Source organism: Eublepharis macularius, chromosome 17 (genome assembly GCF_028583425.1).
Source record: "Eublepharis macularius isolate TG4126 chromosome 17, MPM_Emac_v1.0, whole genome shotgun sequence".
Taxonomy (NCBI): domain Eukaryota; kingdom Metazoa; phylum Chordata; class Lepidosauria; order Squamata; family Eublepharidae; genus Eublepharis; species Eublepharis macularius.
In genome coordinates, this window is record NC_072806.1 from 14,116,279 (window position 1) to 14,141,086 (window position 24,808).

The 24,808-nt window shown below is 43.9% G+C and overlaps 2 protein-coding genes across 2 annotated transcripts; both read left to right on the plus strand.

The window, feature by feature from the left end:
- Positions 1–384: 384 nt before the first annotated feature.
- Positions 385–7,607, plus strand: LOC129344608 (basic phospholipase A2 Sms-N6-like). Its single transcript, XM_055001396.1, has 5 exons — positions 385–456; positions 1,549–1,605; positions 2,837–2,981; positions 3,936–4,039; positions 7,414–7,607. Exons 2-5 carry the CDS (start codon positions 1,566–1,568, stop codon positions 7,551–7,553), a joined length of 429 nt encoding a protein of 142 aa, XP_054857371.1. The 5' UTR covers positions 385–456; positions 1,549–1,565; the 3' UTR covers positions 7,554–7,607.
- An 11,047-nt stretch (positions 7,608–18,654) lies between these two features.
- On the plus strand, positions 18,655–23,266 carry LOC129344609 (group IIE secretory phospholipase A2-like). The gene is made up of 4 exons (XM_055001397.1): positions 18,655–18,789; positions 19,867–20,011; positions 21,498–21,604; positions 22,754–23,266. Exons 1-4 carry the CDS (start codon positions 18,750–18,752, stop codon positions 22,894–22,896), a joined length of 435 nt encoding a protein of 144 aa, XP_054857372.1. The 5' UTR covers positions 18,655–18,749; the 3' UTR covers positions 22,897–23,266.
- Positions 23,267–24,808: the final 1,542 nt, after the last annotated feature.

Here is a 24,808-nt window from a genome sequence, read left to right on the forward strand (position 1 = left end):
TAAACAAATTGGTAGTTGTCCTGAAAGACGGGATATAAATTGAATGTTATTATTAATTTTATTAGTCTCAGGTGGGTAGCCATGCTGGTCTGAAATAGAAGAGCAAGATTTGGGTCCAATAGAAACTGGTAGTACATCTTTTGGGATGTAGGATTGACTCAGGCCTGCAGTTATAATTCAGTGTGCCCCTTCAGTTATTAAAAAGTATCACTGTTCCAGACAATATACAAAAAAAAAAGTTTGTGTGTGTGTGTTGGACAGGTTTCAAGAGTTGAAGAGAAACTTGCTCTGGGGAGAAATGGGATTTCCCCCTTTGTTGTAATAAAACTCTCCTGCCAGCTATAAAATCCCATCAATACACCTCCAAGGGGAGACAACCAAACTGAAAAAGAGAGAAAACCAAGAGTTGCCAGCACAGATTATAGACTCCCAAGACGTTATCCAAGGCTGGGGAAAGTAAGTACCATATTGACTTTATTTATTAGGTCCAGGATATCCTCTCTGGATAGAGGGTGATATCTGTATGTCATTTGCCCAGTTGGGGGGCAAATTGTGCCCCCTGGGACTGTTTTTAATCAGGAGAACAATACAGGGTGAAGGATGAAGGCCTTTGCGCAGCTAGCAAAAGAATCCCCAAAAGTGTAACGTATGACTGGTAGCTTCAAAGTCAGGTTGGGGAGCCGCAACGCAACACATCAAAAATCATAATGTGCAGTCTGATTTTTTTTAAATTTTATTTCAATTTTTAAAAATTTTATTAGTGCAAAAACAAAAAAAAAGCAAACAGGAGAGAAAAAGAAAGAAAAGAAAGAAAACAGTGCTGGCCACAAAAACACTATTGGCAAACCTATACAGTTTGATGTTGAACAGATAAGGTGGAGATAAGTTTTTCAAATTATGTGGAGAGCCCATTCTTTAATTGCTTTGTGAGAGAGATCCTAAGTTGAGTCTTTGCCATCTCCAAATTAAAAGCAGTGGGTGTTTTAAGACAGACCAAGAGGGAAAGACAATGGGATACATTTCAAGCCTTACTGAGACACTCTTCATGGCACACTCCATGCTCAGTTAAGTTTTCCTCAACCAGTTGTACACTGAGATGGGTTTTGGCCCTCTACATTTTTCATCCCGTTTTGAAAAGGCCAGACTAATATGATGCTTAGTTGTAAGTGGCTGGTCCCAGAGGGTATTTTAGTTTTACGTAATTCAGCCTCAGAGATTGTGAGGTAAATGGGAAGACTTGTTTTTGTTTTTTTCACTTAAAATCTCTTCCGTTTGTGTCGCAAGGGAAAAATACAGATGAGGCAAATAGGAACCAAGTTTCAAAACAAACAAGATATTGGAGTAGGGGACAAACTACTCATAACTGTCATATGGCATTTGTTCTTCAGAAAGTAACTGGTTGATTACGATTAACAAAGACTGAAATATAGAGTCAAACTATTTTTGGTAATACATATAGGACTCTTACCTTCATTGTACCTCTTTTAGCATGTTACATTGATTGTCATCCAATCTTGGCATTCAGATTTCATGTTGCCCTTTTTCCAGGTCCTTATCAGAGAGACATGAAGATCCTTTTGGGAGCGATTGTGCTACTGGCCTGTAGTAAGTACCCAACAAAGTTGACTGGACCCTCTGTGGAGGAACTCGGCAACGGTCCCAAACATCTTATGGGGGAGCTGCTGAGCTTTCACAACTCTTGTGGCTGAGGACAGGGAGAAAAAAAGAAAAGGACTACAGCAAAAACGAACACTGAGAGCCAAGCTACAAGTGACGCCTGACACAGGTTGGACACTTGTCAGCTTCTCTCAAGTTTTGATGGGAAATGTAGGCATCCTGGTTTTACAGCTTGGCTCTCCATTACAGCTGCAAGACCAAGATGCCTACATTTCCCATCAAAACTTGAGGGAAGCAAAAATTATGGCAACTGGAAAATTATTAAATTTGGAAATCAGGAGATATGAATCTTTATCTGACAAAGGGAAGTTTTAATTATGGTTAGTTGAAGATAAGAATTAGATTTAAAAATGATGGTTATTATTTAGTATAGTAAAGTAAGATGTTATAACGATATGTAGAAAGAATAGATTAAGTAATAGATTTTATTATCGGGTTGGAAAGCTGTTGGAAGTTTTAGATAAAGGGAGGAGGGAAAGGGTGGGGGAATATAGATATTAAGGTTTTAATAGATAATTGTTATTTGTGTAATATGCTCACCTAATAAACAAAATTTAAAAAAAAACTTGAGGGAAGCTGATAAGTGTCCAACCTGTGTCAGGAGTCACTTGTAGCTTGGCTCTGAGTATGGACATGGAAGGTCTATGACCAAGTTTGTTTTGCTGCAGGGACAGGTGTCCAATAGTTGATGCTGTAATTTACCAGGTGCGTCCCTTTGCCTGTCTCTTGGCACCTAACCGATATTCAACAGAAACAGACCCTCCGTGCCCTTACAGTTGCGAAAAGACTTGTATTACAGCATTGGAAAGACAAAAGCCCACTTCCCATACCTCATTGGACTGAGGATCTTATAAACTTATCAACATTTGAACATATCACATACAGATAATTGCATATGGACTTAGATGTTTTGGAGACCTTTTATGGAAGCTTATGTATAGAGTCCCATTGTTTTGTTTGTTGTTGTGGCTGTTGCTATTTCTTTCTTTCTTTCTTTCTTTCTTTTCTTTTTTTGGCTTGGCACACAAATAATTTTATTTTTTTTAATAACGAGGAACTTCAACATCAATGGAGTACCATAGTTATGAGTATGGCAAGTGATAACAAAGTCCCTGCCTTCCATACATCATACCAGCTGACTCCCATAATTGTTTTTCAGGTGTTCTTATTGCCCAAGGAAACCTCTTGGATTTTGGAAAAATGATTAAACAAGTCACTGGAAAAAATCCAGTCCCAGACTACACCACTTATGGGTGCTATTGTGGAAAGAGTGGCAAAGGGCAACCCAAAGATGCGACTGACCGGTAAATCGATAGCAAAGCAATTCTTTTTCTGCTAGAATTTGTTTTAGGAGGTTGATTACAGTTAACATGGTAAAGTTACGGTCTCAGTTTATTACACCAGCTTCTTACTAATAGCCAGGGCTTTTTTTCAGCTGGAACGCGGTGGAACAGAGTTCTGGCACCTCTTGAAAATGGTCACATGGCTGGTGGCCCCGCCTCCTGATCTCCAGACAGAGGGGAGTTTAGATTGCCCTCTGTGCCGTTCCAGCACAAAGGGCAAAATCTCTGTATGTGAGATTTTGCATCTGTCGCAGATATTGCATGAGCCCATTCCTCAAGGCATAGGATCCTTTTTTAAAAAGGATCGCTCTTAACCACTACACCAAACTGGCTATATCCTAGACCAAAGCGATGAAGAGTTTTGTATGTGATAGCAAACACCTTCAATTGGACCTGGTACCTGACCGGTAGCCAGTGGAGTGCTGCCGAATAGGAGTATTATTCATTCTTCTCCTGGCTCCCAATAATAACCGAGCTGCAGCATTCTGCACCAACTGGAGTCTCCGAGTTAGCTTAGAGGGGAGATCTATGTACAATGCATTACGGTAGTAAAATCTCGATGTTACCATGACATGGATCCAGATGACCAGATCGGCCGTGTCGAGGTAGGGGGCCATCTTCCAGGCTAGACTGTTCTAGAAAGCATTTTTTTTGCAGCTGCCTTAGCTTGCTTTTCTAGCAGTAGCGCTAGATCCACTATAACCCCAGGCTCTTAACTGAGTCTGCAAGGTTCAGACGATCTCCATCAAAAGTGGGGAGTGCAATATCCTTCCAGGTCTCTGCCTTCCCAATGAGCATCACTTCCGTCCTGCCATTGGGAGAAATAGGATGCTGGAACCGATGGACGATTGATCCGATCTAGCAGAGCTTTTATGTTCTATTTGTTTCAGGCTGTGGTCTCCTTTCTCCCCGCAGTTGCTGCCTTGTCCATGACTGCTGTTACACAGGACTGACTGGGAAGTGCCAACCCCACTTTCAAAGATACACATTCACCTATCAAAATGGAACTGTAACATGCGGTGAGTTGTCTTCTGAGAATCAAAAGAGATGAGGATAACTATAGGTTCATCTTCAAAAGGTAAAAGTTACAGGATCTTCTGGCCCTGATCAGGCTTAGAGATCCACAGGGCGAAGAAGGGTTACCCTTTGACACATTCATGGAGTGCCTGCACTGTTCTTAGCCTTTCAAGATGAAAAAGACAGGCCCCTTAAAGCGTTTGTCCTTTTGACAGTGCTAGTAACAGCCCAGTGGTTGTGTGTGCATGTGCTGTTCAGCAAAACTGTGCAAGTATCGAAGAGTTAAACCTCCCCTCCCTCCCTAGATAGATTGGGTGCACTTGTGCCTGTAATTTTACTTTATAAAGAAGAGATCTGTGATTTCTATAAGGCTATGTTTGGATTGGCATTTACCTACTGTTTATTTGTGCCTGCAGGTCTCAATGTAGAGCTGACGTGACTATTTGCCCTTTTAGTAAGTTTGAAATGTGTCAGCATTTCCAGTTTCCCCTATGCAAAGGCTGGGATTAGAATCCCACAGTTCGAGTGTGAAATTTTCTCATTGCAATTGAAAAGCTCTCGTCTGGGTTTACGCATATGCCAGGCCTTCTAACAGCATACTAAATAAACTATTCTTATTGATAATCTCATCATGCTGTGTACCTCTTGAAAGGCACCACGTATCCCTGGGAATAACTACTGTGGGGGTAAAGAAAAGCATCCCAAGGATTCCAAGTGAACTTGCATAGAAAAATTAACTTGGGCAAAGCACACTGCACTATTTCCAGAAGTTCTTCAAATTGTAACAAATACGTCTGTAAAAATAAGGAGGTAAAGGTAGTCCCCTGAGCAAGCACCGAGTCATGACCCATGGGGGGACGTCACATCGCGACATTTTCTTGGCAGACTTTTTATTACGGGGTGGTTTACCATTGCCTTCCACTGTCATCTACACTTTATCTGCAGGAAACTGGGTAATCATTTTACTGACCTTGGAAGGACGTAGAATCAAGGAAATTGGAATTCTTTTTCTGGGGTTGAAATCAGCTTGACATTTGGTCCAGGGCCACAACATCATCACAGATGGCTTCCATAGGGCAATGATTCTCTGTTGTGAACTCACTGCCTCTGCACACATAGAGGTATTTGCAGTGGCAATGGAGCAGGCACACCGGGTTTCCTCTGTACTTTCCTCCGTTGCCTCCTCAGGGCTATTCTTTCCCCCCTACTGGTCACCAAAGGGCTTTCTGCCAACTTTTTTAAAAATGGCAATTATAGCATTATGGTGCAATAGAAATACAGCAACAAACTATTTTTTAGTTAGTTGTAGATTTTCTGGGCTGTATGGCCATGGTGTTGGCATTGTAGTTCAGAGGTGTAGCACCGAAAGACAGAGATCTCTCAATGTCAATATGTGGAGAAGATGATAGCAGGTAATTTATATCTACTCAGGAAGGTGGGTTTGGGCTGAGTCATCCTGTAAGAGTTTTCCAGGGCATGGAATGCTAATGGGGGGAAACTTTGCTGTATCCTGAGGAGGTTCTTTTGCATATGGATTGGTGGTTGATATGCTAATCTTATCTGCAGGGCTATTGTAAGATGTAGAGTATTTTGTTAGTCTGGTGTTTTTCAGGACTGGAAACCATGCCCTATACATTCTTAAACTCTCTTCTTTCCTGTTGAAATTGTGCTTATGCTTACAATTTTTTTTCTTAACCCATCAGAAATCCATCGAGTGGCACTATAGCCATTCACAATTGTTTTGAAAAAACGGCAAAATCCCAACTCGGCAATGAAGCTTGCAGGAAAGTTTGGGGCTAATCACACTCTCTCAGCATAATCTACCTTACAGGGTTGTGGTGAGGATAAAAAGAAGAAGACAGAACCATGGGTGCTGCCTTGCGACCCTGTGGAAAAAAGTAGGCTCAAAGTGTATTGTGGGAAATGTTGCCTGTTTAGTCAGAGCTTCTGTAGCTTCTTGACAGATTTTTGAAAAAAAAATTGTCTAAGTTGGAATCTCAAGGTGGGTTTTTTCCCTAAAAGGTGAAAATTGAAGGCATCGTTAAAAGCCACCTCAACCAGGGGCTGAACCCTTCCAGATAGAGCTAGGCTCTCCCCAGCTAATTTCCACAGGAATGAGTGGGAATTGTGACAGGGCAAAGAGTGCCCCGTATGCAAGCCGCTGGGCTGGAGAGCACCCTCCTAGCCTCACCTTAATTTTATCTTCACAACAACCCTGTGAGGTAGTCTAGCCTGAGAGTGTGCAACTGGCCCAAGGTCCCACGGCCAGTTTACATGGCAGAGTAGGGAATTCGAACTGAGAACTCCCAGGTCCTAGCCTTATACTCTACACCACACTGGCCCTCAGCTAAAAGGCCATATTATTTTCAAAACCAGAGATTTTCATATTCTAAAAAACATGTTGGTGTTCTTCAAATGGGAACTAAGTTTCAAGTTAAAGGTCCTTTTACAAAAATTAGGTGGGGGAAACTGTAATGACTAATAGTATAGGTGGGTTTCTTTCTTTTTAGTTATGTTTGTTAGTTGGTGCTGGTCACCATAAGCTTTTGTTAGTTGTATGTGTTCTGTCTTTTAAATTTTTCAGCAATAAAATAAAAAATATATGTTAAAAAAATTAGGTGGAGGTAAAACAGTGCTCTCAGCAGAGCAGTGCACTCACTGGCTTCAGCCCCGGCCATTAGGTGCCCTGGTTACCTGTGCCAACCCCTCCTCATATTAATGACCCAAAAGGGAGAGAGCGGGCATGTGTGCTTGCCCTGTCCCCATACACAGGCATGCTGCTGATGCACCAGCTATATCGTACCCACCCACTTGCCCTCCATGCATTGACTGAACATGTTCAGGGCTATGATTTTGCGGGTGGTGCAGAAAAGCATTTGGCCCACAGGATTCGAGTTCCTTCTGGGCACTTTTTAATAGAGATAGGCACGAACCGGAAAAAAACCCGAACCATGTGGTTCGTGGTTTGTCAAATTTCACAAACCATGAACTTCCGCAAACCTGCCCCTGGTTCGTGAACCGGTTTGTTTGGTTCGTGAAAATGCCATATCTGAGTCAGAAAATCATCACATCCGGGTCAGCAGAAGGCCACTTCTGGGTCAGCAGAAGGTCACTTTTGGGCCAGAAGAAGGTCTTCAGGAAGCCCATCCCCAGTTGCCTAGGAAACTGATTGATTGGCACCAGGCTGTCTGCAGTTACTTACGAACCAAAAAATGAACCAAACGAACCAGCCTAAAGTTCGTGGCAGTTCGTCAGAAATGGGATCTGACGAACCACAGTTCTCGAACCACGAACTGGCCTGGTTCGTGTTTAATTTTGGTTTGTATTTTGGTTTGTGCCCATCTCTACTTTTTAACCCCATCCTTTTTGTTAACAGATGAGGGAAGCTGGTGTGCGGTGCAGACTTGTGAGTGCGACAAGGCAGCTGCCTTCTGCATGCAAGACAACCTGAGCTCATATGACAAGAAGCTCCGTTTTTACTCCAACACGAACTGCGAGGGACCCAAGGAATGTTGAATGAAAAGTTGTTCCTGTTATCCGTGTCTGCCCAGCTGCAGTTGTTATCTGTTAAAAACAGAGTAAAATAAAACCACAAGCTGAATTGTTCTAGAAACTTTTTTAAATAATTAATTTTTATTCAAATTCAAACGTTTTTACATACAACTAAGTACAATTGCTTTTAATACATTGGAAGTAAAGCTTAACCCAAACCATAAACAAAAATCTGATATGCTAACAATGTGTGATATATCTTACATAGAACTGACTTTTTTTAGATAGCAAATTAGCATTGTGAATTAAGATTGAAAAATAAGGTTGGAGGAGGTTTTCCTATTTTTTTTATAATTGTACATTTTATTGCTTGCTGCTAGATTTCAGTATCTATGAGTGACTAGTAGGGTGACTTAAATATTTGTGAGTCATCATTTAAAAGGTATTTTAAGAATGTTTCTAAACCTTTTGATGATTTGGAATAGTTTTCTGATAGTTGTAATCTGTCCAATATTTTTTTCATGATCAGGTATTCCCATATCTTAGAGAACCAAGTGCTTAGGGTAGGTGCTTGATGTGACTTCCATCTTGGTGCTGTTGTGGTTTTGGCAGCTACTAGAAGAGATGAGATCATGTCTTGTCTTAATCTGCGGTATTGTGTAGTTTTGCTCAGAGCCAGATCTAGGAGCGTGGGCGCCTTGGTGCAACCCTTGCCTGGGTCACTGCACACGCACACGGCGCGCGCGCTGTCCCGGCACTGCGTGATGATGTCACTTTAATGACATCATTACACAGGGCGGGAGGCGTGCCCGCCCATGTGGCTAGCCATCCACCCTAGCACCTGATGAGCCATGGAGCTGGTGGCGGCGGCAGTGGTGCAGGTGTGTGCTGGGGTGTCCGGCTGGCTTGCCACGTGCGCAGGACCTCCCAGCCCTGTGCTCAGCCACCCGCACAACAAGCCAGCTGCCCCAGCGCATGCCCTTGCTGCCGCCGCCGCCGCCAGCTCTGCAGCGCCCTGTGCACTGGGGCGGCTGGCTTGCCGCGCAGCCAGCTGAGCACAGGGCTAGGAGGCCCTCCGCGCAGTTCACGTGCCCCACTGCCCTGTGCCACCCACACAGCAAGCCAGCTGGCCCAGAGCACAGTGCGCTGTGGAGCTGGCGGCGGCGGCGGCGGCGGCAGCAAGGGCGTGTGCTGGGGCAGCTGGATTGCCACACAGGTGGCTGAGCGCAGGGCTAGGAGGTCCTGTGCACACAGCTCTCGAAAGCTTATGCTACAATAAAGCTGGTTAGTCTTAAAGGTGCTACTGGACTCTTTACTATTTCGCAAATGTATTGTTATACTAAATTTGTATCACCTTTCAATGTCAGTTCACAAAGCAACTAACAAGCTTAAAACCAACGCTTATTAATTTCATAGCTAGCCTTTCTTGTTGATTACAAAATTACAGTGCAGTCAAACAGCATAAGACATCCAGCAAACAGTGCGCTAGGACTAGGATCACAAAATTCGAAGCCAATGCAGCAAAAGCAAGAAATACACACAATAAGCAGTGCAACAGACAATAACCCTACTCTCTTTTTAAAAGCATCCTCCTGAACCGTTCCCTTCCACTACAGCCCCATTTCCTTCATAAACTTGACAAAATCAACATTAAGCAAAGCAAACAAGCCGCAATGTCCACTTCCCTGACATGGAGCACAGCAGTTTAGGGGGGGGCACTGTAGGATGTAATGGCTGCCAACAGAGATACATGTAATGTACTCCTCTTGGTTTAGCCAATAGATTGGTACAGGGCTTTTTTCTGGGAAAAGAGGTGGTGGAACTCAGGACCACATAATGACATCACTTTGGGTCAGCTGGAACAAGGGGGGAGTTTTTAAAAGTTTAAATCACCCTTGGCGAAAATGGTCACATGGCTGGTGGCCCCGCCCTTTGATCTCCAGATCTCCTCATGGCGCAGAGGGCAATCTAAACTCCCCTCTGTCTGGAAATCAGAGGGCGGGGTCACCAGCCATGTGACCATTTTCAAGAGGTGCCAGAACTTCGTTCCGCTGCGTTCCAGCTGAAAAAAAGCCCTGGATGGGTAGCATATTTGTGTAATTTCCAGATAGCCTTCAAGAGCAGCTCCATATATACTGCATGAACAGTACTGGCATGAATGACAGCAGATAAGTCTCTGCCGGATACATTTTTTCAGTTTCACTATTCAACATTTCAATTAAAATTCAAATTTTACATTTTGAATGTGAAGTGCTTGCCTTCACATTCAGATGTTTTAATTTGTGGGCATCTCTCACCTCAAAGATGGTCTCATATACTGTCAGAGGCTAAATACTGACAAAAACAAATTTACCATTGCATGCTGGTTGACAAGTAACTCAGTCAAAAAATCATATATTGAAATAAAATATCACAGGATCTCAAATCCAGAAAAATACTTAAATATGTAGTTAACATTTGGAGAATACATCTCTTCAAACTTTGCCAAAGACAACATATGGTGAAAATATTGGGTAGAGAAATAATTTTACCATTACCACACAATACTTGTTAATATTAATTGAGAAAGCACTCACACCAAACAAGGTCTCAAAGGAAGTGAATTGTTTACACCCATCTCAGACATCAATGGGAGTATTCAGAGAAGGCCAGATGTCTCAAATAGAGATGGGCACGAATCTGAATACAAACCAAAAAAAACCCACGAACCATCCCGGTTCATGGTTCGCGAACCAGTGGTTCGTGGAAGCTTGTTTCCACGAACTTCCACGAACTGGTCTACTGGTTCATTTGGTTCGTATTAAAGGGCAGTTTAAATAGCCATTTCCTCTCTAAACCCCAGCCCCAGCCCCCGGTTTTTTTGTGGTTTGTGCCTGTGTCTAATCCCAAACATTTGTGACTGCACAAGAAAGAACACTCTGAAAAAAGGTGGTATGCATGATTATTTGATGGCATTCAAAGGCAACTGTAAAAACTGCATTCAAGAAAGAGTGGGCACCATCTCCTGAGAAAATTTCTAGTGTGGAACTATGCTGTCACCCAAAAGATTCAAGAGGCTAAGACCACCCACTTCCTGCAGAAATTTCTGTTGGGGAATGTGTGCAAGGTTTCAGATTTCACAACTCTTTCTTCTCTGCCCCCTTTCTGCAAGGTGTGCATAACTTGAAAGCCTGAACTCTTTCATACAGTTGGAAGTTGATTCAGTGAGCCATGAGGCCACTTGTTTAGTGCTCCCCCCATCTGCAAAAGAAGGCCAAAGGCACCGGTTTAACTTTTCTCCATTGGGGTAGGCTTTCCCTCTGGGTCTTCAGGAAGCATCACTTGGAGATAGCTGCCTCCTTTGGGGGATCTCCTAGCATTTTGTGATGGCAGCCATTTTGTTGAGATACACTTCCTGTTCTTGAAATTCCAAAGATGCTTACCAGTTCATTAAGATTGCCGACCCCTGCTATCAACTGTCAGCGTATACACTTTTTTCCCATATGGCACTTCATCCCATTGTGAGCATCTTGTGGGCAGAAAAGAATTTTTTTCTCTCTTTGAGCCCAAACAGATGTGATGGAGATTGTGGAATCCAATTCATCTTTACCCTGTGTAGGCAGTTGTCATTTGAACTTTCAAGCTCCACTCAAATTTTGCTAATTGAAACTAGACTCCTTCAGGCACATGGATCCCTGATTCAATCAGAGGGTTGAAGGGTAACAGTGAACTCCTATGCCAAATTGCTCCAGTCTAAGCCCATTCTCTTCCCACATGCCCCCAGTCCAAATTGTGTCTGTTCACGTCTGCAATTTACCTTTTGTTTGTTTGTTAGTTAGTTAGTTAGTTAGTTAGTTAGTTAGTTAGTTAGTTAGTTAGTTAGTTAGTTAGTTAGTTAGTTAGTTAGTTAGTTAAAGGTGATCCATGATCTCCAGGTCTGTTATTTCTAATGCACTATTGCAGGGCAAAGCAGAGGATAAAGGCAATGTGTACCCTTTATCTACAAGACAGCAGCCCCAACTGCTTCCCACTCTGTTGGAGGGCCAAGCTACACATGACGAATGACACTTGAATGGTAAGTGGATTGAGTGGAGGGCAAGTGAACAGGGAGAAATACACTTGCCGTTCAAGTGTCATTTGTCATGTGTAGCTTGGCCCGAAGTGTAGCCAGTCTACCGGGTGTCTTTTTTGAAATCTTTAAACTAGGCAAGGCATTTCTCCACTTTCACCAGCAGAAGCTAGTGATGGGCATTAGAGGTAGTGGGAAACATGCCACGTGACCAGTCCAAGTCACACAATGTATTCCATATTAACAATCACCTGATGTAAAAAGGCATTCACAGTTTGTACCTGGCTGCCCACTGCCTTATCAGCTTTTAGATTGTAGGAGCCTGTCTATGAGTACTACTTCTTCTGGTTTGGACTTCACAACCTTCTCGAACAATGACTGAATGTTTCCAAATCAGTCTGTGGAAGATCTGACTTTCTCAATCCTCATTCCTCGGTTTGGGGATCACCAGAGAATCCCGAGTGATCTTTTAAGGTGGTGTGTGTGACAATGAACCTGCTTCTTACTTTTGCTATGCTAGTCACCTCTGGTAAGTAGAGTAGCCTTCCTAGGTTTTTCATGGAGTGGTTTTTCCACAATTGAGTGAGATTAATATATCACATGGCTGCTCCCAAGCACGGGGGAGCCATCTGTTACAAAGGCATTCTCAACAGGCTTCTGTATGGGGGGGGGGAGCTGGGAATTTCCTGTATTGTGCAGGGGGTGGACTAGATGGCCTTTGGGGTTCCTTCCAGCTCTATATTTCTATGAGGGGTTCACTGCTGGCAGGCTTTTGCCCTTTTTATTGGTGGTAGGAATATTGGTATAGTGTAGATCTCAGGTCTCTATGGACAAGCTCCAGGCTTGATCATGACATGCTAGCCTGAGATGTCAGTCAGTTTTTATTAGTTGCTCAGCTAGTCGGGAGCAATCCAAAGCTCCCTGTTGTTTTCCATTTCTTACAGGACCCTTGAGGATTTTATCCTCAAGAAGAAAATGGGCACCGGAAAACACATCAAAGGGTCTCATGGTACCTATGGCTGCCATGTTGGGGAACACTGTTCAATGTTCGTGTGTGTTAGAGCTGCCATTCTTCATATTCCAGCTCCCTCTCTTTTAGGACTCATCTCTTGAATGCGCGGCAGATGTATCTTGACTGTAGACTTGTAGACGTACTCATGGTGTAAAAGCCATCAACTGGCAATCAAGATCACACAGTGACTTTTGACGTGACCCTTGACATCTTCACCCCCCCCCCACATCCATAGCAAAAACAAACTGAACAAATGGGATCTCTTTTTTGTTGTTGTTTTCTAGGTGATTTTGATGTCCACGGGAAGGAGGAAAACCGTGAACAAATGCTCACTGATGTGGTTAAAATAAATGGCAGTATTTTTAAATCGTATGGTTGCTACTGTGGAGTCGACGGCGTTGGTCATGGCGATCCCAAGGATTATATTGATGTGTATATGGCTGATTTAGTGTTCTTGACTCCACATAACAAATGGCACCTTCAGGAATTATCCAACTTGGAATTGGCAGTCCTATGTCTGATACAGAGTGAGGGCCCCAAGCCCAACCTGCGTACTTGGGTTGCCAACTCCAGGCTGGGAGATTCCTGGAGATTTGGAGATGAAGCCTAGGGAGGTACGGGTTTGGTGGGAAGGACCTCACTAGTATGCAATGTAACAGAGTCCACCCTCCAAAGCAGCTGTTTTCTCCAAGGAAATTGATTCCTGCAATCTGGAGATCAGTTGTAATTCCATGAGGTCTCCAAGCCCATTCTGCAGGTTGGCACTCCTATTATAATGTGGAAAGAAGCCTTTCCTACACTGACAGTCATGTTGCCTTAAACAAATATGTTTGCATACATTGTTTATTTTCCCACCCATTCTACAATCCCAACTTAACTATATTGTCTTACTAGGAATCTTTGCATTTAGATTCAAACATTATCATATCTTGTAATTTGCTCACTGGTTGATTAAAAGTTTTTATCATACTTGTAATCTGCCTTGGGTCCCAGTGAGAACAGTAACAGCAGCAGCAGCAGCAGTAGTAGTAGTAATCAGGGCTTTTTTTCAGCTGGAACGTGGTGGAATGGAGTTCTGGAACCTCTTGAAAATGGTCACATGGCTGGTGGCCCCGCCCCCTGATCTCCAGACAGAAGAGAGCTTAGATTGCCCTCCACACCGCTGAGGGCAATCTAAGCTCCCCTCTGTCGGCGATCAGGGGGTGGGGCCCCAGTCATGTGACCATTTTCTCTGAGGGCAACCCACTGAGTTCCACCACCTCTTTTCCCAGAAAAAAAGCCCTGATGATGATGATGATGATGATGATGATGATGATGATGATGATGATATGCCATTTCACACCAGGTCCAGCACTCAGTTCCCCAGACAGAGAAACTTTTTAAGAGATCTGATTTCTCCAATGATCATTAATTCATACTTCTCTTAAACTAACCTCTCTCACACATGCACAGCTTCCAGGCTCTAAAAGCCAAGCCTCAAAACCTAATGGACTAACAGTGCAATCCTATGCAGAGTTACTCCAGCCTAAGACCATTGAAGTCAGATATTAACTCATTCCGGGTACACAGGTTCTTTGGGCTGGTTCGGAACACTGATCTCATTGGCTCCTTGTGTTGCTGCAGTAAATGTTTGTGTTCTACTTGCCACACACACAACAGCTACTTGCTCATTAGTAAAATATCTGGTAAAGGCAACTGGATAATTACAGTCAAGCTCCATGTCTAAAACTACCACACTTAAAATAGAGTTACACACTTTTAAATCAACAGATGTAGAATGGTGTAATTCTGTTGAAGATTACACAGGCGTTCTCTGGAAGTACCCTTTGGAAAATAATGTGAGGATACTTCATAGGAAACGTTTGTTGTTAGAACAGATGCAGAACTGACTTTCATTTTTTCTTTCTCCTCTAGATGTTGTCAGATCCTAAACTGTTGCTATGAATCTCTGAAGCCTCCGCTGTGTGATGCCAGAACGAGGAGCTACAGTTACACCTATGATGGTGAAGACGTTGAATGTTGTAAGTAATCTGCCTTCCTTTCCACATATTGAGGAAGATGTATTCAGTCTGGCACAACTGGTCTCAACACATTTGTCCTGGAAACGTGCACACACATCTTCATTACCCTGGAAACATATGGACATTATTCCTTCTGTTGTAGAGTGAGCGCTGGGTGGGAAAGAAACCCTGGTTTTGTGACTTTCCAGCATGTTGACAGAAACCCAGGGGGCATTTATTGGCTAGTGCCCGATGTTCATATACCTCTTCCTTCCACAACCCCCCCCCACAAAAAAAATTCTGAAATTGTCTTTAAAATGGTGGTTGAGAGATCTGGTGATGAAGCATCTCAAGATGCTTTGCTTCACTAATTTGGGAAGGAAGTTAAATCCTCTCACAATTTGGTTTCTGAGAGCCAGTTAGGTGTAGTGGTTAAGAGTGGCGGGACTCTAATCTGGAGAATGGGGTTTCTTTCCCCACTTCTCTGCTTGAAGCCAGCTGGGTGACCTTGGGTGAGTCACAGCTCTCTCGGAGCTCTTTCAGCTCCACCCACCTTACAGGGTGATTGCCGTGAGGGTAATAATAACACACTTTGTAAACTGCTTTGAGTGTGCATTAAGTTGTCCTGAAGGGTGGTATATAAATTGGTTATTATTATTAGGTTTCTCTACAAACCTTGGGGCTGTCCTAGGTTTGTGGGAGGGGGGGGGGTCCCCAATCTACATACATAGACCCATTATGCAGATTTTTTGATCTGTGCTCTAACTTGGCCATGTTCAGAATCAGCTATTTAGATACTTGTGTTGAATGTAACTTGGTTGGTGTTGCCTGACATAAACACAGGGCTTTTTTTCAGCTGGAACGTGGTGAAACGGAGTTCCGGCACCTCTTGAAAATGGTCACTTGGCTGGTGTCCCCTCCCCCTGATCTCCAGACAGAAGGGAGTTTAGATTGCCCAGGGCGTGGAGGGCAATCTAAACTCCCCTTTGTCTGGAGATCAGGGGCCGGGGTCACCATCCATGTGACCATTTTCTCCAAGGGCAATTTAAGCTTTAAAAAACTCTCTTGTTTCAGCTGACCCAAAGTGACATCATTGTGTGGTCCCCCCAGGACACACATGTGGTACCAGGGGTACCACCCTCCCACCACGAGTTGCCCCCTGTGCTGGCAACCCACTGAGTTCCACCACCTCTTTTCCCAGAAAAAAAGCCCTGCATAAACGTAACATGCTCAGGGCCAAACTACAAGTGACAAACGGCACTTGAACAGCAAGTGGATTGAGTGGAGGGCAAGTGAACAGGTAGAAATACACTTGCCGTTCAAGTGTCATTCGTCACTTGTAGCTTGGCCCTCAGTTGCTACCACCCAGGAAGATCTGTCCCAGGAAGAATCTTGGGTATTCAGGGAAGAGATCTTTGCCACTGATTGGAGGAGAGTAACAGTGCTCAATGGTAGATCTTCTCAGGGATGGAGGCTCCTTTGCCACTGCCCCAGGGTTTGCCAATGCATGAAACCACCATGATCCTTCAAAATTTGAGCTGGTGTACTTCCTTCTCTTTTAAAAAATGCAAATGCTTTGTCACGTCATGTTCGCAAAAACAGAAGGCCGATGTAACTATTCAAAGATTAGAAAGACAGGAGTCAAACACAAGGTGTTCCCATATTGAAAGACTATAAACTAGAGATTAAAAGGATAAGTATCAGACACAAAGAGTTCTATATTAAAAGTGTGTAATTTAAAGATTAGAAGAAAAATAGCCCAGTACAAGGCATACCATATTAAAAGAGTATAAATTCCAAAGTAAAGGGATATCAGAGAAAAAAGGTATATTAAAAGAAAATGTACTTCAGAAGTAAGGATAACGCTGAAGCCCATAAATATCAAGTGAATGAGGATCCTAAAAGGTCACGTTGACATAATTATATTTTGTACTGATTTCTTTTTCCTCTCTTTTCTTTGATCTCTTTTCTCTCTCGACAGACATGGCAAACCGTTTCTCATGGTGTGAAATACATGTTTGTTTGTGTGACAGATATTATGCAATCTGCCTGCTCGATGCCCATGGTTTATTCAATCAGGACTTCATTCCCTTGGGGAGGAGGGACTGCTCAGAATCCCTGCCACAGTGTTCTGACTCTTGAGTCTTCTATACTTGGCCGGATCCAACATTCGTTAGTGAAGGCATCTTCCATACTTGCTTGGATCCAGTTTCATATCATTTTTGATGGATGCCTGTCTCAGGAGAACTGTCAGAGGACAGAGCAGCAAGGGGTTAAAATGTTAAAATTGTTACCAGTGGGATATTTTGACATGGTCCATTGGGATCGAGACAATAAGAACTGTATGCCCAAACGCACACAGCTGGGAGTAAAATAAGGTTGAGACTGACGCCCCTGATGAGGCGTTATCGAAATCTGAGCTTCAGCCGGCCCCAGATTGGGCGTGTCTCTTGCTTCCGAGTGAGCGACTTGCAGTGAAGTGGAACATACATGGACACTTTAACCCCTTGCTGCTTCGCGTTCAGAGAAGACATCATTTATGTTGGTGCAGTTTGTGATACTTAAGAAGACACGAGTTGGACACTGGTTAACTTATATTTACTTTGCAGGTTCATTCTATGTAAACTCTCATTGAATATGTACAAATTAATTTTTATGTTATGAATTTTGCATGTTGAGTTACAAGTAAATGATTACTGTATAAAGTAAGCTTTTTCATTCTGTGAATAGTAGTCTTAACAACCCCCGTGGGTTTCCCTTTATATTGTTAGCAACAACGGGGGTGGCCCCTCCTTTTTTGTTGGTACCCATACATCAGGCAGCCGGCCAATGGACACTGTATAACCCCACACTTGGTGGGAGGCTCAGTAAGGATCTCATGCTGTCCTCAAACATATGCCCGGTGGAACATCTCCATCTTACAGGCTCGCTGAAATGATAGAAGATCCTGACGGGCCCAGGTGTCCTCCTCAGACAGAGAGTTCGACCAGGTTGGGGCCAGGACCAAAAAGGCCCTGGCCCTGGTCGAGGCCAACCAAGCCTCCCTGGGGCCAGGGACCACCAGCAGATGTTTTCCAGGTGATTGGAGCGTTCTCCAGGGCACATGTTACTAAGTACCTAGGGACACTCGAGTGAACCTCATTTCACATGTTGCCTCTCCAGCTTCCCATGCACTCGCTCACACAGTCACACTTCAATTTGCTCCACATGAATTCATTCACATGTCTGAGATCAACTACTAAAAGTATCCCAGTTTCCCCCACATCCATTCATTGAAATGCAGATCTTGACACTTCCTCACATTTTGAAGAAATGCAAATTGGCCATTCAAAAGAGCCTACTGTACTTGTTCTCGCAGTGAAAACAGAGCTGAATTGGCACTTTACGCTCTGGAATCACTTGCAGATGCGTCACACAAAGGGAGCTCCCATAAAAGTGGCATTCGGGTGCACTGAGCAAGAACAGCCTGCACATGAACTGAGGACTAAACACAGAATCCTGCACTTGAGTGTCCCTAGGTACTTAGTAATGTGTTGTGAGGCTCCCTATGAACTTGGTTACTTTACAGAACAAGGTTCTATTGGTAGAACCAGTACTGTCAAACTACACATGCAACACATGCCAACAGGGTAGACTCTCAGTGACAATCTGTTGGTCAGTCACAGAAAACACCAGCAGGGTCTTGGCTAAGGAAGCACAAGATGTGCTTTCTGCCTATATTGATTCTGGAAGCCTCCAGCTACTAGAGTCAGACTCCAGTTCATTAAAAGCCCCTTTCTAGGATTCTAGAAATCTAGTTGGTCTTTAAGGTGCTCCTGGACCGGATTTTGCTCTTCTACTGCAGTCCAACGCAGCTGCTCTCCTGAAACTATCTGGGAAATGTATTTTTACCAGGATGTCCAACACCCTCAATATACGTCCCAACAGTTCTGTGGGTGTGCTGGTCTTGGGTACGCCCTGATTCATCAAACAGATCTCGGTGAAAAGATCAATATTTGCACATCCGTCTATAATGTCATTCCCAAAGAGGAACAGAACACAAGCATGTGCAATTATATAAAGAGTACCACTTGCAGCTCTCTAGATTTCCTGAACTTTCCTGCCTTGGGATACAGAATAAGCCCCTTTTACTATTCTACATATTTAGTAGCTGCGTAAATATGAGTCTTTCACTTGGAATCCCTTTGCTTCTCCTGTGTGGTAAGTGCAAGCCAAAGACTTTTAGATTTACACGAACTTAAGGTTGCCAACTCTGGGTTGGGAAATTCCTGGAGTTGGGGGGTGGTGGAGCCTGAGGAGGGTGGGGTTTGGGGAGGGAACTCAGTGGGGTATAATGCTGTGAATGCCACTCCTCAAAGCACCCATTTTCTCCAGGGGAACTGGAGATCAGCTGTAAATCTGTGGGATCTCCGGGCCCCACCTGGAAGTTGGCAACTATATATGAGAGAGAGAGAGAGAGAACACATGTGCAAAAATGCATCACTCATTTCTGACAGTGGACTGTGTGGAGCGCAGGAGTAGCCCCAAGTAAAGTAGGAGTGAAAACTTGTATTTAATCATTTTGCATAACTGAAATTTGATTGTCTTTTGTACATTTGGCACATTGCAAGCTGCTTTGGGTCTGTTTCTGTATGCAGAAAAGTGTGTTAAACTCATCCTAAATAAATAAATAACAAACTATGCACAATGGATAGACGTCACCATTTAACCAGATGTTCGGTCTGCTCTGTCCATAAACATCAGGGCCTGAGACGTCCATTTAGATACAGCTTAGCAACATGATCCCATGAAAGAAGGAATCTGTCGTCTCTAACCATCCAGAAGGTGGCTGTCTCCAGTTTTCTGTTACTGAAATATTCAACGGCAACCAGAGGGAACCTCCAAATTCAGAGGCAGTAAACCTTTGGATACTAGAGCTAGAAGACAATACGACGGGAAGACAATGGCCTTATGTCCTATTTATTGCCCCTCCAAGGGAACAGAGTAGCAGATCTGATGACCTGCTGGTCTGATTAAGGTTGCCAGGTCTAGTTTGGGAAATTCCTGGAGATTTTGGAGGTGGAGCCTGGAGAGGGTGGTGTTTGAGGAGGGAAGGGGCCTCAGTGGGGTATAATGCCATAACGCTCACCCTTCAGAGCAGCCATTTTCTCCATGGGAACCGGTCTCTGTTGCCTGGGGATCCGTTGCAATTCCGGGAGATCTCCAGCTACCACCTGGAGGCTGGCAAGCCCTAGGTCGTCTGATCCCGCAGGGCTTTTCTTATGTTCTTGCTTGCAGCTCTCTCCTTAGCAAATGGCAACTTGGTCCAGTTTGCCAGCATGGTCCGGCAGGTAACGGGCAAACTCGCCTCTCTGCATTACAATGGATATGGATGCTACTGTGGCCTGGGAGGCTCCAAGCAACCCTTGGATGAAACTGACTGGTAAGAGGGTGGGATCCTGGGAGGAGGTGCTGAAATCGAAACTCGCTCCCCACCCCGAGAACTCTCATTAAAGTCACCTTATTTGACTCTAAACTGAAGGCAGAATATATCTGAAATAAAAAGGATCTGATATTGACACACGTGACGTTAAGGTCATTTTTGGTTTACCATCAATCAAAACAAGAAGGAGAAAGTACAAAAATTTGAAATATGCAGATTTAAAATGTTGAGAATTGGATGCTTTCCTTCCAAAGACACAATTCAGCTCATCTTAAAAAGTATACTTAGCAAGTCACATCCACTGTAGAATCGTCATCAGGCCTGGAGAAAATGTCCTGTGCCTTTAACAGTATGAAAATGAGCACTGGAAACTTTTCGGAGCGTGGTAATAAATAATATCACCTGGTATAGCATCCAATGAAACCTCTGTTAAAGAGGCAGGCTCTCTCACTCTCTCTCTCTCACACACACACACACACTCCCAGTGTTTTTTTCTTCTTTCCAGTTTATATTGACTGAAGCTTGTATTTGTCACTAAAATGTGAACACTGAAAGAAACGCAGGAATCCCTCCCCTCAATGGAACAGGCAGACTAGGGCCTGGAGATCTCCCAGAATTACAGCTTATCTCCAGACTACAGAGATCAGTTCCCCTGTAGAAAATGGCAGCGTCAAAGGGTGGACTCTATGGCATCAAATCCCTGCTGAGCTGCCTCAAGTGTGGCCAACTCCAGGTAGGGAAATTCCTGGAGTATCTGAGAGGTGGAGTCTAGGGAAGATGGAATTGGGGGTGGTGGTGGAGGGAGATCAGCAGGGATGTGATGCTATGGAACCTGCCATTTTTTTTCCAGGGGAACAGATATCTGTAATTTGAATATCAGTTGTAATTCTGGGAGAGTGCCAGCCCCCACCTGGAGGTTGGCAACCATAGCTCCCCTCCCATACACCTCTCTTCCCAGGCACCGCCTCCAAAACCTCATGGATTTCCCAAAACAGTTCGCAACCCTAATTCAAAGGTAATTCATAGCAATCACCTGCAAATAGGGTTGAGAAGAGACAGGCTATTGGCGATTTCACATAACGGCCTGACCTGGCAAGAACGGGATGGTTCTGCTAGAAAACTTTTATGCTTATAAAATCAGAAACTAGTAAGTCCTACCTACAGGATCACCCTTGACTAGAGCTTTTGCTGGAAGTGAGGCTAGGCGCTCCAGCTTGCCCATCCCTGCCCCTCTAAATCGTCTCAGCCAGTTGCCAGCCCTAGCTGGCAACTCTACCAAAAACAGATGGGCAAGCTGTACTGATTTAAAGGCGATCCAATACCATGGGTTTCTTTTTTTAAAAAAGCTCTTCTGAAGAAGTCTTGGGAATTGGAACATGTTACCCCAGCTTTGAATTCTTTTGTCACTGGATTCTGCTTCTGGAGTACAAGCACTATGGAACAGTGATTTATTCTTTCCCCCCATCTTCCTTTCTGAAACGATAAGGTGCTGCCATACCCATGACTGTTGCTATGGAAAGATGTCATCACTTGGCTGTGACCCCAAATTGGAGACTTATTCCTACTCTTTCTGGAACGGGGCCTTTCATTGCAGTAAGTGAAGAAAAATGCAGTATGATCCAGATGTCCTGGACCACTACCAGCTTTGGACTTTGGGACAGCCTTTGGGCAAGATAAAGGTAGTTGGCCCTCCTCTTAGGGCAGCCAACCTCCAGGCTCAGCCTGGATTTTTCTGGGAATTACATCTGATCTCCAGACTACAAATATAGGTTCCCTAGGAGAAAATGTCAGCTGTGGAGGGCAGACTCTATAGTATACCACAGATTCTAGGTGGAATATCCCAAACTCCCTCCTCCACAGGCAACCTCCCTCCCCAAATCTCCAGGATTTTCTCAAGTCAGATTTGGCAACCTTACCACCTCCTTGCATGGTCCCACCTCTTTGTCTCCTCCTTCCAAATCCAAAGCCTACTGCTGTCCAAAGGTAAGGATGAGGTTAACAACTGGACTCAAGATGCCCCCTTGACCCAATAGGTGTCTTTGATTGCATGTTTACAAAAGAAAAGAGTCACATTTCTGTTTCACCCTCCCTGCCAGCATCCTGATGTTTGCTTTCGTGAAGTTGGACTCCACCTTACAGTGCAGCAGAGTCTCTAGCTTGCAGACTCCCATTTCTGATTCACAATGAATAGCACCTATCCCTGCAAGGACCAGAGATATATTGGCAAAGAGGCCCTTGCATCTAGTGTATAATAGTTATACACAATTTCTGCAGCACCTTAAAAGAGTAACACATTTTCCAAGATACAAAAGTGAGTTTTGATTCACAAAAGCTTATACCCTAGAAAAATTTGCTGCTACTTAAGGTGCAGCTGGACTCAAATTTTGTTCTGCCATTACAGACTAACGTGGCTTACCTGCTTGTAACAATTGTAGTGCCAGACTATTATTATTGTTATTGTTATTGTATTTTTAGTCCGCCCTCCTCGCCAGGCGGGCTCAGAGTGGAGTACAACATTTCAATTTACATAATTGAAATGTTGGGAAGACCTGAGTTCAAATCCCCACTCAGCCATAAAGCTGATTCAGTCTCTCTCTTTCTGTCAACCTAACCAGCCCCACAGAATTGTTCTGCGGAAGGGACCGGGGACGCCATCGTTAGATCTTTGAAGGAGAAGTGAGATCAAAATCAAACAAATAAAAGCAGAGGTGTACCTTAACTCTTGGCTCTTTGATTTTCCAGGTGGGAAAACCATGTGCCTTAGGATGATCTGTGAGTGCGACGAAGCAGCTGCCCTCTGTTTCCAAAGAGCTGCCAAGACCTACCGCCTAAGAAACGTCTATTACCCAAACATTCTGTGTAGGGGAGCCACCCCTCCTTGCTAGGATCCCCAGATTGATAGTTGCCTAACTGCCCAGCATTATACAACTCCCTCCTTCCAGAAGAGAGTACTGTTAAACATTTGCTATTGCTCTCATTACCTTGTATGACTCCAGCCCTCCAAGTTCTCTGGAAAATGATTTTCAAGAATTTCAAGTAATGGTCATTGGAATTGTGGACACCTCAGTTTCCCTAAAGATGGAATATTTCCTATCACTAAAACTAGCTGTCGTGTTTGTGAGTGTAAATTTAAAAATATCAAGAATACCTCCTCTCTTTTCCCCTACTCTAGGATGAGTGTGGCAGTAATTTTGTTTAGTTTACCACGTGACAATATGCATTTTGTAATTAAATAGCCACTTCTGAGTTAATGAATGACAGTACAGAAAATCTCTTTTATGAGCTGATGTCAGTATTGTATCTTGAATTCACTAAAATCAGTACAATACCAACAGGACTTTTTCTGCTTACACAGGGTGTGAGTGTATGGTGGTGTGTGTGTCGGGGGGGGGGGAGTATTCCAAGCACACAAAAATCCCCTACCTTGCCTGCCTGTGGTTGTGTTCCAGGTAGGGTTACCAGCCTCCAGGTAGTGGCTGGAGATCTCCCAGAATTACAACTGGTCTCCAGGCCACAGAGATCAGTTCAGCTGGAGAAAATGGCTACTTTGGGGTGGACTCTATGGAATTATGTCGTGCCAAGGTCCTTTCCCACCCCAAACCCCACTTTCTCCAGGTTTCACCCCCCAGATCTCCAGGAATTTCCCAACTTGAAGCTGGCAACCCTAGTTCCAAGCAGTGTCTATTACAAGTTTTACACAAGCTTCCACAAGCAGTGGCCATCCAGAAATCCCTCTCACATGCCAAATTCTCCATCTGTTGTCCTCCTCTCCCCACCCATCATCTTTGGTATTCAAAAACAAGCAACAAGTGCGGCACCCACAGCAATCTCACAGATTCCAACAGGAGTGCTTCATGCTCAATTGTAACCTTAAAGTGCGCTGAATGAGAACCGATTGTGATGTATTAATCCTACCCATACTGAGCAAAAGTCAAGAGCAAATATTTATCGAGATAACAGGAAGCCAGTGAAGCAAACTGGAATACTTTCTTGCTCTGGTGAAAAATAAACATATCCTTCATTTTAGAAGACAATATCGCTACAGAGCAGCTCACAAATGTTTGCTTTTTTTGGAGTGTTTGCTTTTTTTGGACTTCCAGTAAATCAATGGCTGACAGAAGGAATTACATTCCCTCATTTGACCCACGAAATCAGAACTCAAATGTGTTGAGCAAAGATGGTTCTCAGGGCCTGCTGGGATTGGGACTGTCTTCTTTTATAATCCCAATTTTTACTGTGGGATGGGCCATTTTGGAGACTGTTGTCTGCTGTTCACCTTGACATTTGTGGAGTGTTAGTAGATGGCAACTGAGCCTCACAAAAAGACATGGAGGTGACAATAGAGGGACAGGGATGTGGAGAAGGCCTACTAGAGTATGAGGGAAGTCCCTGACAGATAAAGGGATTTGTCTTGTTAACGGCAGCTGTTATAAGAGGCCTGTGTTTCTATTGCAGGATGTGCTCCTCTGCCAGTATCACAACACTGCCTCAAGGGGTAAAGGGACAGGAGGGGGAATTGCCTTCCATTCTTATTCCCTAAACTGCCTGATGAAGCGTACACGACTGAGGTATTTTTTGAACAGCTAAGCCACCAGCCACTACTCTATGCATTGACCCATGTGGTGTAGTGGTCAGAGTCTCAGACTAGGATCTGGGAGACCCAGATTCAAATCTCCCCTCCACCATGGAAGCTTGCTTGACCTCTGGCCAGTCTCACACTCACAGCCTAGCCTACCTCACAGGGTTGTTGCATGAGGAGACCTTCAATATCTGTTGGCAAACCAATTCATAAAGCTT